We start from the raw sequence: 16,434 nt of genomic DNA, 5'->3' as shown, positions 1-16,434 counted from the left end.
GGTGGTGTCAATATAATTCATTAATTAGCAGTTTTTTAAAAGCTCCTACTCTTGTTGTGTTTCTGGTTTCACATGAGAGCGAATTCCATACTCTGACAGAGTGGATAAAGAAAAAACTTGTTGTGGAAATAAAGTTAAACCTTGGAATAATAAATAGAAGAGATCTATTAGATCGTGTTCGTTTCAGACAATTGAAAAGGTATTCAGGTGATTTAGCATTAACCAATTTAAACAAAAACAGACAGACACGAATCTTAATAAACTGTTCAATGTCACAACCTAAGATTGCATTCCTGTAATTACCCAGGTGATCAAATCTTCTGAGACCGTAAACATATCGTGTCATGGAATTGGTTAGACTTCTTAACTTAGTAAGAGACACCGCGTCTAATTTGGAATAAACTAACGAGGAAAACATAATAATAGGAATTATTAACTGTTTTACCAACAAGCAGCGAGTAGCAACAGGGGTAAATCTCGCTGATAGATTAAGACATCTGAGGCAAGTGTATACTTTCCTAACAACTTGATTGATGTGGTCACAAGCATGTAAGTTAGTATTTAGATGGAAACCTAAACACTTTACAGAAGTATTGTATTCAATAAAGGATTGCCCAATAGACGCTTGAGGCAAACTATTTACATCCAGTTTTAACCTACTTATTGGCAAAATAGTTGTTTTTTTGGCATTAAGTAGCATGTTATTTTCAACGGCCCAAGTGTTAATATTATTTAAATCAACATTTATCTTTTGAATTAGATTACCAATAGTGGTGAAATCACAAGAAATGTACATTTGGATGTCATCAGCATACCCATGCAATTTAGTATACTTACAAATTGAAAAGACATCATTTATATAAATTGAAAACAAAAGGGGACCCAGGATTGACCCTTGAGGAACTCCAGTGTGAAGATTTTTAAAAGTCGAGAACTCATTCGATACCACAACAGACTGCGACCTTCCACTTAAATAGCTAAAGATAAATTTTGCCGCCGACTTAGAAAATAAGAAGGAGTTGACAAGTTTCTTGCAAAGCAAAGAATGATCAACGCGGTCAAAAGCCTTGGAGAAATCAAGTAGACATAGATATGTAATCAAGTTTTGATCATAGCTGATTCGAACATCCTCAAGTACTTTCAACATAGCAGTCGTGCAGCTATGACCTTTTCTAAACCCAGATTGCAAAGGGGAAAGAAGCTGAAAACGATCTAGGTGACAACGAATAGCGTTAGCCATGATATTTTCACACACCTTCGAGAGCGAGGAAAGAATGCTAATTGGGCGAAAGTCAGAGCATAGGGATGCATTTGACTTTTTTTCAATTGGAATAATTTTTGCAAGCTTCCATGTATTAGGAAATGTTGAAGAAGCAAAATAGTGATTTATTATATGTGTCAGAGGAGAAATAATTGACTGAAGAGTGAGTTTTAAGAACTTCAAAGGAATTTTATCAATACCAATTGCATTTGATTTAATTTTCATTACACTATTGAAAAGTACTTCTTCACTAACACACTCGAAACTAAATATACTCTCAGAGCCGGCATGTTCAAGACAAGGGAAAGCAGGATTGACGCTCAATCTACTACCAACAGACGAAACAAAATAATCATTTAGGTTATTGGGATCTAAGGAGCACACAGCTGTGGAGTTTTTTATAATTCCTAAAGATTTAATATTATCCCAGAGAGATTTTGTTTGCTGACGACCTCCAAGTTTGGATTTAAAGAACATTAATTTGGCTTTATAAATAGCCGCAGAAGCTAAATTCCTAGCCACTTTAAATCGCATCCAATTGAGTGCCGTGGGATATTTCTTCCAAACAGCATATTTTTTATTTCTATAGTTAATTTTTCGTTTAATATAAGGCTTAAACCAAGGACAAGACGAATTTTTTGCACATACTGTACGATACGGCACAAAACGATGTAAAAAATCTGACAATATGTTATTAAAGACTCCCAATTTTTCATCTACTGATGCACTAAACCAACAACTACTCCAGTCAACAGAATTCAGTTCACTGAACAATCTCCGAGTATCAATAGACTTGAAGTCCCAAAAAGAGAATTGTGTAGGAGTAAATGTTTTAGTCGCATTATAATCAAAAGTCACAAATAATAAGTCATGGTCAGACACAAACGAAATCTGCTCGAAAAACAAAACTTTACTCAAGTCAGAGACAGCAACTAAATCAAGAAGACTAGGTCGTACATTGTTGCTAAACCTAGTAGGCATGGAGTTATTTACAACACTTAAACCCGTCATAGTCATAAGGTCATTTAATTTAGCTGCTTTAGCAGAATTTAATAGGAAATCAATATTGAAATCGCCGAATACTGCAAGAAAATCAAACTTAACGGCAATAGGTAGAAGAGAATCAAAGAGAGGATCGCAGAAAAATATTTTGTTAGGCACAAGTAACTAAAATTTTGTAGTTGCCAGCAAGTACACGCACGCTAATGTGTTCAATTTCAGTTTCCATTGAGACAGACACTAATTGACCTTTTAAATGTGACTTACAGAAAATAGCCACTCCGCCACCTAATCTATGTTTCCTGTCATGTCTAAATAAATCAAAACCGTTCAAGGAAAAAAAAACGCTGCTTATGTTATGATCAAACCAAGTCTCGGAAACACAAATGACATCAACTTTGGAGCCTTCAAAAACACTTCTAACATAATCTAATTTAAGGCCAGAGAGGCTTCTTGCATTAAAATGAACCATATTAACACCACACCGTTGACTCGAAAAAATATTGATAAGTGTTTTGTGATCCTGCATATTTAGTAGTTAATATTTTCAGCTTCCTGTCTAGTTCTGCGTTGTAAGATCTTACATATCACATTCCTAGAGTCGTGATCAGTGGAAAGATCATGGAGATTCAGCAACTTTTTAGCTTTAACACAATTAATGCATTTGACAATATCGCTTTTGCACTCCTTATGTGAATGCCCCACTTCACTGCATTTAGCACAAACATGGTCATTTTCTTTGCATACACTCGCCTTATGGTTAAAGCCCCAGCACTTATAGCACCTCATTACGTTTAAACTTTCATATATTATGTATCTATCCCATTTGATGTTGATTCGACGTTCTTTCATAAATTGCTTAAAAGCTTTGCCATCTATTTCAACAATCGCATTAAATGTTTTTTTATTTTTATAAGACTCATAAACTTTTAACACTTTAATATGTTGAACTATAATATTATTCTGATTTTTTATGGCAAGTACTAGGTCCTCATTTTCTAGCTTTTCACTAATACCCGAGATGAATAATTTGGGGTATCGAAGCGCAGGTGTTTCGATTATATATTGGTCACTTAATTTTTTTTAATGTCATTTGCAAGAATTTCACGTTCCTTTGAAGTAACACATTTAATAGTAACCCTGCCATCATTTTTAGCTCGAAAACCATTAACCTTCATGTTAAGTTCAGACGGATTAATTTTCATTTTTAAGTCTTTTTTAGTGTCATCACCTAACTGTTTCCTTATAGGTTTCACTGTAATAGGTACAGTAGATGTATTACTCGATTTAAGTTTTTCTGCATAAGATTCTTTCTTATCTTCACTTTTATTAAATTTTTTTAATAATTCAGAACACAATAATTTATTATCTTTTTTTAAATTATTCGACAAATTTAACATTTTTTCTTCAAGTGCCGTAAATTTATTTACGTATGCTTCTTGAACTTTCTTCAGAGCATTGATTCTATCAGAGTATTTAGCCTCGATAGATTTTAATAAACACTTAAGTTCATTTTCATTAACTTTCAATGCGTCTTTAAATTCATTTTTATATTCTTTAAGATAATTATTATTTTTTCCCACATTTTCATTTATTTCCCTAAGTGCAAAATCAACATTGTGAACATATTGCACACAGTCTTCGCACTTGAAATGAATCATAGGATTATTTAAGCAATTAATATTAAATTGCTCTACACCAGAACATTTGGTAGCTGTGTGATATGCCTTGCCGCACACACCTGAACATATTAACCCAGTTTCACCGCGGATACCTCCACGACACTTGTGACACTCTTTCATATTAACAGTATTAGACTATTACACAATTAACAGTATTACACAATTACACAATATGAAATTTTTAAAAAAATGTGTGACAGATTAATTGTTTTACAACACTATACGCACTTAAGAATTTAATGCTGTCTCTATCAGCTGTTTACATGTGTGAAAAAAACAACACACAGAATTAACCGCGTTTTTATATTGAACTTTAGAAATTAATCTGTTGTCCCTGTCAGCTGTTTGAGTATTTTTATAAAGTTTTGCAAAGAGAAAATCAACGAAAATTGAAATAACGCGCACTATTTTCAATTTAATGTTTTATGTAGTTACTTTTTAGTTTGTTTTATTATTAAATAATAATTGTGTTTTTGTGTCAATAGCAAAACAATTCCCAAAAAAATACGTGTTATCTACTTGTTTTAAACTGCAATTTAAAATTCACCAAGACCGGCTTAAAAATACGTCCGTTCACTAGGACTAATAGTTGTTGTATAATAATTGTTATTATTTAATTATTTGTTTATATTTTAATTTAAGTTGTTAGTTATTATTTTTCATTCCGTTTTCGTGTTTTTTTTCAACAGTAGTTTATATATTTGGTGGTTTCCTAATTATTTAAATGGAAGGTTTTTCAAAAAGAAATGTTAGACGGTTATGTGCAAAAAAGAAAAGAGAACTGTTAGCATTACGCAATGTATCAGAAAACATTGATCCCAGTGTTAGTAATAGTAGTAGCTTAACGCAAGATGCAATTCAGGAGAATTTAGAATATTGCGATGATACAGGGAATACTAATAATACAATATCTGACATCAATGTAGGATTTGAACCCAAACATACAAAAATGGCTGAATATAATATTGAAAGTGAATTTAATATAAATAAATTAACATTGGAAGAACGATTAACCAGAATTAAAGAATCTGTGGGAAAAATTTCTCAAAATCAGGACGCGATACTCAAGGAGTTGAAATTAGTAAAAGGTAACATTACTAACATTACTAAATAAAATAAAATTATTTATGAGAATCCCTTTTTTTTTACAGAAAGTAACATTGACGTTATAGTAAAATTCCACACACTCATGAACATGATGGAAAAGAGAAGCGATACAGCAGTTTCTGATAACTGCTTTCCCATCAAGACGTTTGAAGAATTGGGGAATATGGACGCACTTTGTGCAACTAAAAGTGCTCAATATGTAAGTTTAATTTCATACAATCAAAAACTAAATATACAAAATTTTTGATTAAATTTTAATTGAATTACTTCGTTCGATTTATAAATTTTTTTCTTTTTGAAACCATTTAGGCTAAATTAATAAAATCCATTATTCAACCGGAGGGAATAAAAAAAAACTTACATCGAATCATCGATCGAACGTTAGTTCTGGAGTTAAATTATGATGGAATGGCACCAAAAAAGCATTTAAGGAATTTAAATTCTTAAATGCTTCAATATTCGGTATAAAAAAATTGATGTATATATATAAATAAATAAATAAAACTAAAAACTTATTTTTCTTTACAGAAGCCTTGCAAAAAGATGGCTATACAGAAAAGGAGTATATTTCGGATATACGAATAGCCATAAAGAATGTTAAAGGAAAGCACAGAATGGAAGAAAGCAGCAAATAATTTTTATTTATTTATATAATATTTATAATAATAAAAAAACAAATAAAAAAAACAAAAAAAAAATTAAAATCTATAATTATAATATCAATAAATATTGCTTTTGTAATTTTTATTTATTTATATTAAAAAAAAATTTATATTTATATAAAAAAAAAATTAAAACAAAAAAAATTATAATTTATAATATTGTAATTTTTATTTATTTATATTAAAGAAAAAATTAAAACAAAAAAAATTAATAATACTTATATTTAAAAAAAAATTTAAACCAAAAAAATTTATAATCTATTGTTTTTGTAATGTTTATTTATTTTTCTAATAAATTAAAACAAAAAAATATATTGTTTTTTAATTTTTTTTTATAAAAATTTATTTTAGAATAAATATATATAAAATGCAAGAGCATGCATTTAACATCCTTACAACCTACTGACTTCGTAAGCTACAAAAGAAGGTGACCACCTTCTTTGGAAGCAGGTCGTAAGGCTGAAAATGATCACCTCATATTTTGCGTGCACAAGCATCGCCCATGACGATTTAGTTTACTTTGTCATGCTTACAACATGCTTCCATCGTAAAGTGCATTTGGATTCGTAAACGAAGTTTTACGAATGTCAATTCCGTATTTCGTGCCGCATACCTTTTGCACTTTACCAAGTCATGCATGATTTCGGCGGCCAACTACTAATTAAAGTCATGGGAATTCGGAAAGGAACTCGTCATGATGACCGGCGAAAAGTAAGCATGATGTAAGGGAAGATAGCAGCATGACGGTCCCTACTGGGACGTATTATTCACCACATACATTTAGAGCGAATGCGCGTACACCCTCGCTTATGAACAGATTTATTGCTACTGATCAATTAGAAATGCATGTGAGGCAATAATGCGTTCTTTCCCTCATCCCTCATCAACAGATTTTTCAGCACTGAATTTAAAAATTAAAGGTTCAGTTAGATGGTGGGTAACGTAAGAAATTAATTCGAAGCGAAATGCGCAACCAACTAAATCTGCGTATTTGATAAGAACGAAACAAACAAAAACGGTGTACTTTGTTAATTTCGTTTCGATCAAACACAAAAGTTTGGTTGGTTGTGCATTTCGCTTTGAATTAATTTCTTACGTTACTTACCGTATAACTGAGCCTTAAGCTTTCGTAGAGAAACACAATTTATTATGCATCACTTAAGTGCTGCCGTATAAAAAAGTGAATTGGTAGTATTTTCAGTTTTTGTTATTAATTTCACATCAAAACGGTATTTAATGCTATTATATCAAAATTGTTTTTGACATAATGTTTTACACGCTCAAAAAATATTTAAGAAAATATAACTCATTAAATAAGAAATATTCAAAACTGTTTTTTTTATTTATTTAAAAAATTTGCTTCTACAAAGGTTTGTTGCCGAACATAATAAATTAAAATACTGTAAAACTTATATGAAAAAAACGACAAAAATTAATTTACTGAATATATATTACATGATTAAGCAAACTAAACTGATTTAAATTGATTGATTTCAATTATTATATATTAATTTATATATTTATTTATCATATATTATTTGTTACAATATATATTTTATTTACGTAATGTTGAATTATTAACCAAATATTAATTATTAATGTTGAATTATTGTAGGCACAAGTTTTTTATATTACTAAAATATAAACATATGATTAGCAAGCTCCAAAAAATTATTATACTGCAACCCCAAAAGAGAGCAATTTGATGTTATCGTGGTAAGATCACATGTATTCAATACGTGTGCCAAAATGTTATAAAAAATAAGTTTTCAAAAGCAATTTCTTTACGTTACTCTCAAAGTGGGAGGAGTTTCCATTCTTGTAAAGGTATCAAAGAAGATTATATTCTGAAAAAAGATATTCTCTGAAAAGATATTCTCTAAAAGGTATTCTTTGCTATTGGCCTTTATATTAATTTCTAATAGCCATTTTCGCCGTTACTGCCAGCGTCGTCAACATCTTTGAAGTCTAAAAAAAACACAGTAAGAAAAGTAAAATCGATTATAACTGACTATATTTTTTTATTATTATTTTTATATTTAGTAAATTATTAATTATTATAATTTATATAAATAATTTAATATAATATAATTCATATAAATTTTATAATTATTTATATTATTTAATTTAATATAATTTATATAAATTTTGTAATTATTATATATGTCGTTACAATAGACAATTTATTTTTACTTTTTTATTTATAATATAAAGTTACAATTTGCTTAATTTTTTAAATCTTCACTTATCTATACTTTGACAACAACCTTTTTAAAATCTTTTTACTTTTTCTGCTCAATCAAAATTTTTCCGTCTCCGCTTGCATTTTCATACTTGTCAACTCAATGTGGAACATAGGTTGACATTGGATTACAATTACAGAGTTGTATTTCTCAACTCCTTGTTAAAATTTAATTACGATCCAAATTTCCTTCATTCAGAATATAAATTCTGGTATATTATGTTTATTATACCAAGACAAAAACACTTCTTTGGTTTCACCTTCGTATCATAAATATGTTTGGGTGGACACCACATATATTTATTATATTATATATTATTTATTTTATATATTATTTTATTATATAAAAATATATATGTATAATTATATATTATTTGTTGTTTTTATTTTTAATTTATAAGTTATTACTGTTATTATTAGCTATTAGTTAAAATAAAACTTACGGAAAACTTGCTCTGAAGCCTCCTATTGTTTTCTCAGAACCGACATAAGGGCTATTTTTTTTTAATCCTCTTTCCAAATTTTTTTCATTCTATTTTAAAATAGCAACTCAGTTGTATTTTACTCTCTATCGAATAATATTTACTGCCCGTATTTATCAAAGTTCAGCACTACATTTGGTTTATAGTAATCATTGCAAATTTGTTGTTTTTGAATAATGTGTAATTTTTTATAATTGCATGTTCTTTTGTATATGCAACAACTGCTGCATTCATATTGTGAACAATATCACAAATATTATATATTAAATTATTTTTTTTTCTCCTTTTCTATGCTGAATTACTTTCTTTTAACAATACAAAATATATGTCAGCTATTTACAATTAAAATGTAAACAAAGAAAAGCTCTACAACTAGAAATTTTTGACACATAAAATTTCTTTCCGATACCTTAAGTAATTTGTGCTATTGCAAACGACTAATGCAAAACTCTATGTTGTTAAGTAACTTACTAAGAAAGCAGTGGGAACGTAGTATTATTACTTTGGAGATTAATTTTGACGTCTCTCTTGTTATTTTTTGTTTTATGTGTTTGATGAATTTGTGTAAAGAATGGATTTAATTAAAACTGTGTACAAAAAAATTTAATAAATAGTTTCATAACAATAATTTAATAAATTTTAGTTATAATTATGTGCAAAACTATTATTAAACAAATTTAATAATAATTTCACTCATTTCGGCATTTTCAAATTTGTAAAGTTTCTTTTGAATAGATTTAGATTTATTTTACAATTCTTCTAATTAAATTAATCTGCATTTTTAATCTCCACCGTTTATATTATATATTGGAGTTGTGTTTTGTTTTGTGTGTTTGATAAATTTCTGTAAATGAAGCACTTAATTACAATTTTGTACAATAAAATTGTAATATAAATTTAATAAATAGTTTTATAACAATAATTTAACTAATTTCAGATATAATTATGTACATTTACGTGTAATCACACTATGTAAACGCCGTATATGACTGCAAAAAAATCTATGAAATTAAGACATTTGCAAAGTTGTACAGAAAAATAATCATCATTTCTAAGGAGATTAAAAATTAATCTCTACCAAAAGAGATTAACTTTTGTATTGGAAATCTGAGATTAAACGACAAGATTAGTACTTTAATCTCGATTACTGCTTTAATCTACTTTTAATCTCACAATGAAAACGCAGCAAAAATTAAACATTTGGTTTGGAAAAAGAGACTTCCCTTAACAGCAAAATGCGATAACAAGAAGAAAAAAAATTAAACATTTGATATGAAGAAAGGGACTTCCTTTGACAGCAAAATATGTTTATACTTAAAACAAAAATTAGACATATCGAATGCACCTTCCCATATTCCTATTGGAAAGTGACAATATTTTTATTCGAGTTATAGAAATTTGACTGTAATTAATTTTTTTGCCACTGCTGTGTTAATGCCGATATTACTGCTTCGCTTTTTTTGCTTAGAAGAGTTAAATTCAGTAAACAATTATTTATGTCTAAATACTTATCATAATGGAACATACGTCTTGTGGCTTTTCATGACATTTGTATTAAAATGAAACTGTTAACTTGCATTTGGTAGCGATTAACAGCTGTTTTTGATTTCAACATGAAAGCATTAGAACAAAAAAGCTTTCCACCACGAAATACAAATCATAAAACTTTTCTGAAAGACTTTTGGACCATGTAGCTAAAATCTTACAAACAGATTTCCGGTTGATCTTACGTAAGACTTTTGACGATCTTTGCCAAAATTGCTGTAATAAGAGTTGCAAAGCGCACACATTGGGAACCTCTGTCAAATATATATGAAGTGATTTACGCATTAGAAGTTCGTCATACAGTGTCATTGGTACAGCTGCTTTTAGATTATGGCTACATAAGCAAAGAATTTATGTTAAAGAGTATTGAAAACAAAGTTTATTTCTAGAGAAATTGGTTTAAATTCCGTTGAAAATATGATGCGAAATTTTTCCAGATCGTATTTTGCTATTTCAAATTCATTGGTCTTTCAAAGGCCTTTAGCATCGTAAGTTCTGATTAACCAATATCGCTAGCTTTTGAATTTGTTTGCGTAAATGCTGACTAGAGTTCGTTTTTTATTTTTTTTTTTAAATCCAAGGGTATTGTTTCGAAGCGTTGGTCTACAGAAAAATGACGCCTCATTTGGTGGTACTATGGCGGAAGGTAATGTATGAAATACAGCAGATTTGTTAAAAATTAATTTAAATTTTTAATATAAAAAGTAAAAGAAAAAATTATGACCAGTCTTGGTTTGGAGGAAGGTTATGAACCCATTCCTAAAACTAGAGAACATTTAATGAAATATCTTCCAAAAGCAGAGAATTTGCCTCCTCGTTCTATGCAGGACTCTTTCACATCTGCAATAATTCCTTTAAGTACAGATAAACAGCTACAGGATAAATATGTTGCTTTTCTTGGCCATGTTAGGCTAGGAAGGTTAATGGAGGATATGGATCTATTTGCAGGTAGAGTCTATATTAAACTTAGATTTCTGTTTCTATAAAGTAAACCTTGGTTTTAGTATGGGTATGTCATCAGCACTTAAAAATTCCTGATTTACCAAAAAGCGTACATTTGCCCTATACATTTGTCACGGTTTTAGCTGACAAAATAACTTTTTCTGATATACGAACTAACATAACGGAAGATATTCGTCTCTCTGGGCATATATCTTGGGTTGGACGTAGTTCAATGGAAGTTGTTGTGTGGTTAGAGCAAAAGGATCATGGCATCTATAAGAAAATCACACGCGCGTTATTTCTCTTCGCTGCTCGAAACGCAACAAACACTAGTTCGGCACCCGTTAACGCTATCTCACCTGCTTCTGATGAAGAGCGAAACATTCTTCTAGGGGGTGAGAAACGTAAACAAAATCGTCAAAAGATACAGGCAGAATCGATTTTCAAGGTTGAACCAAACGATTTTGAACAAACTATTATGTACGATTTATATAAACGTACCACCCCACTGAATACAATGGAACTTAATGTGCGAGTGCTGCCGGGGAATTGTCGTTGGATGTCAAAATCATTCATCGTAAGCACTATTCCATGTTTTCCTGAAAATCGGAATGCTCACTATAAAGTATTTGGTGGATTTATTATGCGGAATGCGCTGGAAATAAGTTGGGCTGCTGCAAGGCTTTATAACAAAAGTCCAGCTAAACTTAAACATATATGTGACATCAGTTTTGAAAAGCCTGTGAGTGTTTCATCATTTATAAAAATGTCTGCTTACGTAGTTTACACCCAAGCCAATTACATACAAGTAATGACTGTTGCAGATGTTTTGGATGCTGCGTCTGGTGAACAAGTGACTTCAAATGTATTTTATTACACTTTTACAACACCTTCTACAGTTCCTGAGGTATTACCGCAATCATATCAAGAAACGATGTGGTACATACAAGGACGTAGAAAATTTAGATACTCATTGGGATTGGACGCTCAAAATAACTTATAATAATGACTCGAAAATCGAAGTACTTGAAAGTAATTCATTAAGCGAACGATATTATTTGAATCTGCAACTTAAAAAATATTTAATGTATCTTAATGTTTTTTTATTTATCAGTGTATTTTTATTTAAGGTGTTTAAATTGTATCATTTTGTTTAATAATGCTTCTTATATATACAAGTTATTAGGTAAAATGTATGTTAATAAAACTAATAAAAATGTAAATTATCCAAAAAATATTTTTCCTATCAATATATATTTGATAGTAGGCAAAAGAATTATAAATTTTCGAATGAGAAGGGGATCATATTGAACACATTTTTTACTTATTACAAATTATTTTAAATTAACGAAAATTTAAAAAAAAATCCATTTACACTATTTAAGTACATTTATATAGCTATGCATTTGTTGTTCGTGAATAAATAAGAAAGGGTGTAATTCAAAACAAATAACACAAATTAAATGTACGTTGGCTTTGTGTGTTAACATACGAGTATAGGTTTGATAGCGATGCTAATAATCTAACAATTACATATGCTAATTAAACTAATAAATATTTTTAAAGGCTATGGATGATGAATATTCGAACAGTGTGCAGCTAGATCAAAACTTAACTTTATTAAAATTAATTTTTAAAGATACGGAATTAATTGGTCTTCAATTACATTTACTTTGAGCATATTTTTAATTCTATACATAAATATTTTAACTTTTAATTAGTTTAATTTTTTAAAATAATATTTATTCGAATGCATCAATTAAATCTGGTGAAAAACACTAAACTCAAAACCGAAAAACTTAATATGAATTTCAACATATACCAGGCGACAATATGTTAAGAGACGCAACCATAAAATCAACTTACACAACAACACCCCTATCTTGACAATTTCAAAGAATATGTTACTTTTCTTGTAAGTTTATTTTCGATATGAAATATTTATTTCATGTATTAAAAAATATTTTTCAATGCACACAAAGGCTTAAAACTTCATACGATGTGGATATTGTGATGAATGCAGAGCAAACATATTTTGTAAATATTTTTTGAAGTATTTGCCTTCTGGATGAGTTTTTAGTGCTTTTAATACAACATTATCTACATCTTTTTGATCCTTTTTCCGCTGTTCATTAGGTTGAAATCGTTCTTTTGTGGTAGCAAATATGTCAGCTTCTCCTGTCTTCTTCTCTTTCTTAATTTTTAAACGACGGAAGTAACTGTCGTTTATATGTTCTGGCAGTTTGTAGTCGCCTAAGTTTACACGGGCTTTGCATCCAATTACATACCGTTGAGAAACACGTCGCAGTGGACATGAGTTCAATGAAAATGGTCCCGTTACAAGTAAAAGTCCGGAGCTTAATACTTTTAACAAAACAACTCGTTTACCTTGATGACGACCAGCCAACATGATAAGTACTCGACCAGGTACTAAATTAGACCGAGTGTTTCGCTTGTGATTAGCGAATACCCTTTTAGCTGAACGCTTGCCAACGAATTTTTTGGTTGGGTAGTTACTTTTAGGTTTTTTCAAGTAAACAGTACGTTCGCCTCCGTTTTTAGGACCACCAACCGTTTTCACTTTCTTAATTGGCTGCTTTTCTCTCTTGACAACTGGGCTCTTCTTATCTTTAAGGCGATATAGAGTTTGGCGTTTGTACATCTGAAACACAATAATATTAGTAACATTATTAGTTTTCGTAATTTTATGTTTTGCTCGAATTATAAATAAAACGAATAAATATATTATATAAAAATATATTTTATTTGGCATTCGATATATGTTAAAATTTCAGTATATAATTCCACAATATTAACGCATATACAGCACCATTCGAATTAAATAAGCAGATTAAATTTTTTTTTCAATTTTCTTTAGCATGTACCTGGCTTTTTGAATAACGCAGAATTCCGCCTTTCAAATACGAATTTAATGGATGCTTTGCTTTTTTTTTGTCGTTTTTAGCCAACTTTTTAACTTTTTCGACGGGTGCCATTTTAGAAACACGTGTATACTACACAAAAACTATTGTAAAAAGGAAGGTTACTGACGAAAGTGCTGCCAAATTTGCAAAAATAATACTCAAATGTCACATTGACAAAGCGCCATTTTGAAATAGACGTGTTCCATTAAACAATTCCAATGTATCAAAAGGGCACAGTTCCTTAAAAAAACAGGGTTGTTCCTAAATATATTTTCAAAGTGTAAGTACATCTAGATAATTCTTTTAAAAAATTAATATAATTATATATTTCATTATATAATCAATGTGCATTTTAAAACAATATAAGTGTTTGGTACATGGCACAACTTCGAACACAATTTTTCAACATCTATAAATTATTAAATATTTATATCACATATATCAGTTAGTATTACTTGATTTCTATTAATACTTAAACAAATTAGGTTAGATATGGTTTACAAATGACTATTATACTATGTTTACATTTCGAACTTTAGTGAACGAACTTTGCAAAAGTTGATCCAGCGTTTACATTATCGTTTCGGGTTTTTATTTTGACAGTTGCTGTTGTTGTTATCTTTTGTTTACATTTGGTTTGTTTACATTTTGATACTTGTGAATATTGTGCTTGTTTACTATATATATTTATGAAAATTATGGATCAAAATATAATTACATTGCTCTGCAGTGAATCTGCACAACAAAATAAAATTCTCAATAATGATTATATTAAATTTGAATAAGGCGCCGTAAAATAATTGGCAAAATATTGCAATTAATAGCGGCAAATAAATATAGAACATTTTACAATTTCTTAGTCTAAGAAAAATTGCATATAATGAACAAAATGAAACAAACCCAGCAAATAACAATTAACAATTTTGTTAAAAACTTGTATAAAAGTTTAAAATATTAAAAATAAAATGACTTTCATTAAAAATCAATTTCATTCACATTTTTTTTATTTTGGTAATCCGAACTCGAGATTAAACACTGTAGTAATAAAAGAAAATTATTTTAATAACAAAAGTTTCTATAAATATAATTGTTGTTATATTTCCTTTTTTATATGCAACTTTCTTTATATAGGTATAGAAAGTTTCTTTCTAATGAACACCGCTTGCATTCAACTTATTGTTGTCAATACAAATGTAAACAAACAAAAGTATAAACAAAACGAAATGTCATTTCACCATTTTCATACTAAAAACTTATCGATAACGCATTAAATTCAGCACTGTATTCAAACTTTGAGTTTTGTTGTGCCTATTTTTATGTGGCAAAATCGACTTTGGTTGCGGGTTTGCGCTCAAAGTCGATTTCAGCCAGCAAAGTTCGTATTGTAAACATAGTATTATATTAAGCTTATGAATATTTATTCTGTACACAAGAATTTCACTACTTTTTAATATTTATTCGTTGATTAATTTTTTAAATTTGGTTTAGGAGTATGTTATGTTTGCAATCGCAGCTTTTAATTATTCAGCTTTTTTTGTGGCTCGCAGGTGTGGAAAAAGACGCTAGCTGGCCTATTTTCACTAAGCGAGATGTTGGCATTACTTTTCTGTCTTTGTCAAATATTAGGGGTACTCAGGCAACTGATTAGTTGCTTAGTTGATTCAAAAACTTCATATGAAAAAAAATTAGCATTTTGATGTTAATCAGTTGCTTAAACGACCCATAATGCGTAATCTGATTAGTTTGTTGTGTGCAAATACCTTGGCGGCACTCATATCAACAGCAAAAGCGAAACGTATGTTAACAGTGAAATACTCAAATATTCGTAAATTTTAATATCATTTAAATTTATCATATAATTCATCATATACCTATAATTGCAAACGCATCACATATCAAGAAGTAGAATATTCAATTTTATACTTTTTAATTATATTTTATCCCTTTAAAAATTATAGTTTTACTGAATTTTATTTATTAATTATGTTATTAATTTTGAATTTTTTTTTTTAGACGCCCTATGCTCATAGCGCCGGCATTTGGTACTGGCAGCACTATTAATCAAATTTTCACTTATCTAAGAATCTCCGAAATAGTAGATTCTCTGCTTACTTTCATTTTTGTATGCAAAGTTTTGTTGTAATCATTTACTAAGCAGTTAATCAATTGCCTGAATACCCCTATTATGTTTTAGTAAACAGCAAATCTTGCATAATTGCATATAATGAAAGCAAATTGTATTTTGTAATGTTTATTTTTTAGCTGGCTATAGGTCACTTTTTTCCATTAAAAATTAAAAAATTATAATTTTGACAACATTAATTTTGTTTACTTAACATACAATATATACACAATAAACATACATTGTAAATATATTTATATATACATATATATACATATATATATACAAATAAATATATAAATAAAATTTAAGAAATTTTTTAATACATGTATGTATATTCTAGAATTATATAGTTAAGTCAGATACAAATCAAACGCACTCCGCTGCAGTACATTTATATCTATCTCTTCATTTCTTTCTCAAAAATCTTAAAGTCTAAAATTATAGTAATTGTCTTAAAATCTGA

At 29.1% G+C, this 16,434-nt stretch overlaps 3 protein-coding genes across 3 annotated transcripts; 2 read left to right on the top strand and 1 right to left on the bottom strand.

Annotated features, from left to right (window-relative positions):
- The first annotated feature begins 4,610 nt into the window (after positions 1 to 4,610).
- LOC119678432 lies at positions 4,611 to 5,671 on the top strand. Its single transcript, XM_038090248.1, has 4 exons — positions 4,611 to 5,030; positions 5,094 to 5,248; positions 5,359 to 5,511; positions 5,578 to 5,671. The coding sequence occupies exons 1-3, from the start codon at positions 4,667 to 4,669 to the stop codon at positions 5,494 to 5,496; spliced, it is 657 nt and encodes a 218-aa protein (XP_037946176.1). The 5' UTR covers positions 4,611 to 4,666; the 3' UTR covers positions 5,497 to 5,511; positions 5,578 to 5,671.
- Positions 5,672 to 10,115: 4,444 nt separating this feature from the next.
- On the top strand, positions 10,116 to 12,145 carry LOC119678431 (acyl-coenzyme A thioesterase 9, mitochondrial-like). Its single transcript, XM_038090247.1, has 4 exons — positions 10,116 to 10,468; positions 10,562 to 10,626; positions 10,686 to 10,928; positions 10,985 to 12,145. The coding sequence occupies exons 1-4, from the start codon at positions 10,398 to 10,400 to the stop codon at positions 11,923 to 11,925; spliced, it is 1,320 nt and encodes a 439-aa protein (XP_037946175.1). The 5' UTR covers positions 10,116 to 10,397; the 3' UTR covers positions 11,926 to 12,145.
- Positions 12,146 to 12,826: 681 nt separating this feature from the next.
- Positions 12,827 to 13,974, bottom strand: LOC119678430 (60S ribosomal protein L6). Its single transcript, XM_038090246.1, has 2 exons — positions 13,808 to 13,974; positions 12,827 to 13,584 (listed from the first exon to the last, which is right to left on the bottom strand). The coding sequence occupies exons 1-2, from the start codon at positions 13,916 to 13,918 to the stop codon at positions 12,907 to 12,909; spliced, it is 789 nt and encodes a 262-aa protein (XP_037946174.1). The 5' UTR covers positions 13,919 to 13,974; the 3' UTR covers positions 12,827 to 12,906.
- Between the last annotated feature and the right edge of the window lie 2,460 nt (positions 13,975 to 16,434).

The sequence above is a fragment of the Teleopsis dalmanni genome, chromosome 2, assembly GCF_002237135.1.
Source record: "Teleopsis dalmanni isolate 2A chromosome 2, ASM223713v2, whole genome shotgun sequence".
Taxonomy (NCBI): domain Eukaryota; kingdom Metazoa; phylum Arthropoda; class Insecta; order Diptera; family Diopsidae; genus Teleopsis; species Teleopsis dalmanni.
The sequence above is the reverse complement of the archived record's forward strand: the minus strand, read 5'-3'. Positions and strand labels throughout refer to the sequence as shown.